Raw genomic sequence first — 4,684 nt, 5'->3', positions numbered from 1 at the left:
GGCGAACCAAGCAGGGAGTGCCCTAGTTTTAGTGAACTGGGTTTCCAAGTGATGTTGGTTTTTGCATCTGGGCTGGTTCTGGACCAGGAGTGAGCTCTCGATCTTTGCGGAGACGAGCCGTGGCGAGCCAAGCAGCGAGTACCCTAGTTTTAGTGAACTGGGTTTCCATGTGATGTTGGCTTTTGCATCTGGGCTGGTTCCGGACCAGGACTGAGCTCCCGGTCTTTGCGGAGACGAGCCGTGGCGAGCCAAGCAGCGAGTACCCTAGTTTTAGTGAACTGGGTTTCCAAGTGATATTGGTTTTTGCATATGGGCTGGTTCTGGACTAGGAGTGAGCTCCCGGTCTTTGAGGAGACGAACCATGGCGAACCAAGCAGCGAGTACCCAAGTTTTAGCGAACTGGGTTTCCAGAGTACCCAAGTTTTAGTGAACTGGGTTTCCAAGCGGCGTTGGTTTTTGCATCCGGGCTGGTTCCGGATTAGGAGTGAGCTCTCGGTCTTTACGGAGACGAGCCGTGGCGAACCAAGCAGCGAGTACCCTAGTTTTAGTGAACTGGGTTTCCAAGTGATGTTGGTTTTTGCATCTGGGCTGGTTCCGAACGAGGAGTGAGCTCCCGGTCTTTGCGGAGACGAGCCGTGGCGAACCAAGCAGCGAGTACCCTAGTTTTAGTGAACTGGGTTTCCAAGTGATGTTGGTTTTTGCATCTGGGCTGGTTCCGGACCAGGAGTGAGCTCTTGGTCTTTGCGGAGACGAGCCGTGGCGAACCAAGCAGCGAGTACCCTACTTTTAGTGAACTGAGTTTCCAAGTGATGTTGGTTTTTGCATCTGGGCTGGTTCCGGACCAGGAGTGAGCTCCCTGTCTTTGCAGAGACTAGCCGTGGCGAACCAAGCAGCGAGTACCTTAGTTTTAGTGAACTGGGTTTCCAAGTGGAGATTTGCAGAAGAACTTCTTTTATTCACATTCAGTATACATTTACAAAGTCACTCTCACGTCGGGCAGCCCACTACTGGTAGTATTTACGGAGGTTCTTTGAATTGTAGGCATGGGGTAATAGGTGTTCCTCCAGCGTCTCCAGCTTATAACTCCCCAGGCGGATAACCTCCTTCACTCGGTACGGCCCTTCTCAGGTCGGGGAGAGTTTTTCGACCTTCTTCGGTTAGGAGATAGCAGCTTTTCTTAGGACTAGATCCCCTACTCGAAATTCTCTGGGGCGTACCTTCAAGTCATGATAGTTAGACACCTTCTGCTTGTAGGCGGAGACCCTGATCCGGGATTCTTCCCTGGCTTCTTCCAGTAAGTCGAGATTTGCGCGGAGCCCGTCACCATTGAGTTGTTCATCGAAGATGGCGACTCTAGGAGATGGGGCTCCCACATCGACTGGTATTACTGCCTCCGTCCCGAAGGACAAGTTGAACGGTGACTCACCCGTTGGCGTGCGCGGGGTGGTGCGATACGCCCATAAGACGTGATACAGTTCATCTGCCCACCGGCCAGCTTTATCGTCCAGCCTCTTCTTTATCCCCTGCAGTAGGATTCTGTTCATTACTTCTGTCTGCCCATTCGTCTGAGGGTGCGCCACTGAAGTAAATCTCTGTTCGATCCTTAAGTCGGAGCAGAACTTTCAAAAGTTCCGACAATCGAATTGTCTACCGTTATCTGTTATCAAGACGCGTGGGATCCCGAATCTGCAAACCACTGACTTCCAAAAGAAGTTCTGCACGTTTTGTTCTGTGATCTGGGCTAGAGGTTCAGCCTCCACCCACTTGGTAAAATAATCGATTGCCACTACTATGAACGCGCGCCTTCCGGAGGCTGGTGGAAAGGGGCCTAAAATGTCCATCCCCCAAACTGCGAAGGGGAGTGGGCTGATGATCAGGGCCATAGACACAGCAGGTTGGTGAATGGTGGGAGAGAACTTCTGGCATCTCTCGCACTTCTTGACCAGGTTCAGTGCGTCTTGTCTTAATGTGGGCCAGTACAGACCTCTCAGCAACACTTTGATCGCCCGGGCCTTGCCCCTAGATGCTCTCCACAAATTCCTTCGTGCGTTTCTGGTAGAGCGTATGCGGCGTTGTTTGGCCGGAGGCACTTCAGGTATGGGAGGGTGTATGACCTTTTGCACAGGTTCTCACCATCGAGGTAAAATCAGGCTGCTCTTTGTATCACTTTCCGGGCTTCCTTCTTAGCTTCGGGGAGTGTTCCACTCTGCAGGTATTCAATGATCTCGTCCATCCAGCAGGACTCGTGCTCCACCTGCATTACTTCGGCGACCTCATTTTTTATACTGGATTTCTGGAGAAATTCCATACATATATTCCCGAGAGTTGTGTATCTGGAAGCGGCCAGCTTAGACAGCACATCTGCTTTTGTATTTTCTGTTCTTGGGATTCTGACGACCTCAAAATTTTTGAACTTGCTGGATAACTGACGGACCTTGTAGAGGTATTTGATCATACGCTCATCGCGGGCCTCGTAGATCCCTTGGATTTGGTTTGTAACCAGCTGAGAGTCACAATAGGCTTTCAGTCTTTGGGCGCCGGTCTGGACTGCGAGATTCATTCCGGCGAGGAGGGCTTTATATTCAGCTTCATTGTTGGATGTGCAGAATCCGAACCTCAGGGCGTAGTCTAGAGTGAAGTTGTCCGGCCCGGTCAGAACCAGACCGGCTCCACAGCCACCCTTGTTCGAAGATCCGTCCACGTACACTTCCCAGAGCGGTTCGACGGTCGATGTATCTTGTCCTACTGGTACGGGTATGATTTCTTTTTCAGTTCCGTCTTCTGTTCGCTCCTCAGTTGCAATTGCCTTTTCCGCAACTGGGGTTTGGGCAATTTCGGGTTCGATGATCTGCCTGGGGATGGTGCATTCAGCCACGAAATCTGCCAGCACTTGAGCCTTGATTGCTGTCCTCGGGATGTACTGGATATTGAATTCGCTCAGCTCTACGGCCCATTTCACGAGTCGTCCTGAGGTGTCCGGCTTATGGAGAACTTGTCTGAGTGGATGATCGGTCAGGACCTTTATTGTGTGAGCTTGAAAATACGGTCTTAACTTCCTGGCTGCCATGACTAGGGCGTAGGCCAATTTCTCGACTCGCTGGTACCTAACTTCAGCATCATGCAGGACTTTGCTAACATAGTAGACAGGCTTTTGCTGGCTGTGTTCTTCATGAACTAGGACAGCTGCTAGAGCCATAGGGCTCACGGAGAGATACAGGAGTAGCTCTTCACCTGGTTCTGGCTTTGTTAGCAGTGGTGGAGAGGACAAATACTGCTTCAACTCCTCAAATGCGGCCTGGCACTCCTCCGTCCAGGGCGCAGTCTTGAGTTCTTTGACTGCGTTGAAGAAGGACAGGCATCTCTCTGCGGATTTTGAGATGAAGCATCCCAGAGTAGCCACCATTCCTGTTAGCCGTTGCATTTCTCTGATGGTTTTTGGTGGAGTGAGCTCCACCACGGCCTTGATCTTCTCTGGATTGGCCTCTATCCCTCTTTGGCTTACCACAAACCCTAAGAACTTTCCCGAGCTGACGCCGAAAGTGCACTTGGTGGGGTTGAGCTTCATGTTGTGTTCTCTAAGGACTTGGAATGTTTCTTTCAAATCGGACACATGATCCTGTGCGTTTCGGCTTTTGACCAGCATATCGTCGACATAGACTTCCATGTTGCGGCCGATCTGGTTCCGGAAGAGTTTGTTCACGAGCCTCTGATACGTGGCACCGGCGTTTTTCAGGCCGAAGGGCATGACACGATAACAGTAAGTACCCTGATCCGTCACAAAGGAAGTCTTGGGTATGTCCGACTCGTACATTCTGATTTGGTTGTATCCGAAGAAGGCGTCCATGAAGCTCAGTAGCTCGTGACCTGCGGTGGCGTCAATGACCTGATCGATTTTCGGGAGCGGGTAGCTGTCTTTGGGACATGCCTTGTTCAGATCAGTGAAGTCAACACATGTCCTCCACTTTCCATTTGCCTTCTTCACCAGGACTAGGTTTGCCAACTAGTCCGGGCATTGGATTTCTCGGATGAAGTCAGCCCTTAAGAGCCTCTCCACCTCTTCTTTTATCGCCTGCCGCCTTTCGAGGGCAAAATGCCTTCTTTTCTGTTTCACCGGCCTGCAGGTTGGGTCAACACCAAGTCTGTGCGTGCTAACCTCTGCGTCTATGCTGGGCATGTCAACAGGAGCCCATGCAAAGACGTCTGCATTGTCCTGAAGAAACTGGGCGAGGCTGCGCTGGGTGCGGCTGTCTATAGAGGAGCCGATCTGAACGACTTTCTCCTTATCATTTTCGCACAAGGGGATGGAGATGAGGTCTTCGGCGGGGTGAGTCCCCTGGGCTTCATCTCTCAGATCGAGTAACTCAATCGGCAGCGACTCCACCGCATTTTTGCCCTTGAGTGCCATTGCATAGCACTCCCTGGACTAGGGCTGGTCTCCCCGAACTTCTCCCACGCCGTTAGGCGTAATGAATTTCATCTTTTGGTGATAAGCTGAAGCGACTGCACGGATCAGGTTCTGGCCAGGCCGTCCCAAGATAGCGTTATAGACCGAAGTAGCCCTCACTACCAGGAAGTTGACCATGGCGAAGGCTTGGCAGGGTGGCTCTCCGACGAGGACTGGGAGCTCAATCTGTCCCTCCACTTTGATGACCTCTCCCGAGAAGCCGAATAAATCTGAGTTCGC

General features: G+C 51.7%; 2 protein-coding genes across 2 annotated transcripts; both read right to left on the bottom strand.

The window, feature by feature from the left end:
- Window positions 1-1,157: 1,157 nt before the first annotated feature.
- LOC143887814 (uncharacterized) lies at window positions 1,158-1,544 on the bottom strand. The gene has a single exon (XM_077392008.1). The coding sequence runs from the start codon at window positions 1,542-1,544 to the stop codon at window positions 1,158-1,160; it is 387 nt and encodes a 128-aa protein (XP_077248123.1).
- Window positions 1,545-2,146: 602 nt separating this feature from the next.
- Window positions 2,147-4,405, bottom strand: LOC143887805 (uncharacterized). The gene is made up of 3 exons (XM_077391997.1): window positions 4,154-4,405; window positions 3,766-3,925; window positions 2,147-3,363 (listed from the first exon to the last, which is right to left on the bottom strand). The coding sequence occupies exons 1-3, from the start codon at window positions 4,403-4,405 to the stop codon at window positions 2,147-2,149; spliced, it is 1,629 nt and encodes a 542-aa protein (XP_077248112.1).
- Between the last annotated feature and the right edge of the window lie 279 nt (window positions 4,406-4,684).

This window comes from Tasmannia lanceolata, unplaced genomic scaffold, assembly GCF_043159265.1.
Source record: "Tasmannia lanceolata isolate RefF3 unplaced genomic scaffold, GAP_Taslan_0.1 ptg000002l, whole genome shotgun sequence".
Classification (NCBI taxonomy): Eukaryota; Viridiplantae; Streptophyta; class Magnoliopsida; order Canellales; family Winteraceae; genus Tasmannia; species Tasmannia lanceolata.
The sequence above is the reverse complement of the archived record's forward strand: the minus strand, read 5'-3'. Positions and strand labels throughout refer to the sequence as shown.

Bases quoted from the DNA above. Each gene is read 5' to 3' on its own strand.
- LOC143887814 (XM_077392008.1), bottom strand. From the start codon at position 1,544: ATGAACAGAATCCTACTGCAGGGGATAAAGAAGAGGCTGGACGATAAA.
- LOC143887805 (XM_077391997.1), bottom strand. From the start codon at position 4,405: ATGGCACTCAAGGGCAAAAATGCGGTGGAGTCGCTGCCGATTGAGTTA. The intron at 3,926-4,153 runs GTTAGCACGCAC...GATCTGAACAAG, and splicing joins TGCCCAGCATAGACGCAGAG to GCATGTCCCAAAGACAGCTA. The intron at 3,364-3,765 runs GTACTTACTGTT...CAAAATCCGCAG, and splicing joins TTCCTTTGTGACGGATCAGG to AGAGATGCCTGTCCTTCTTC.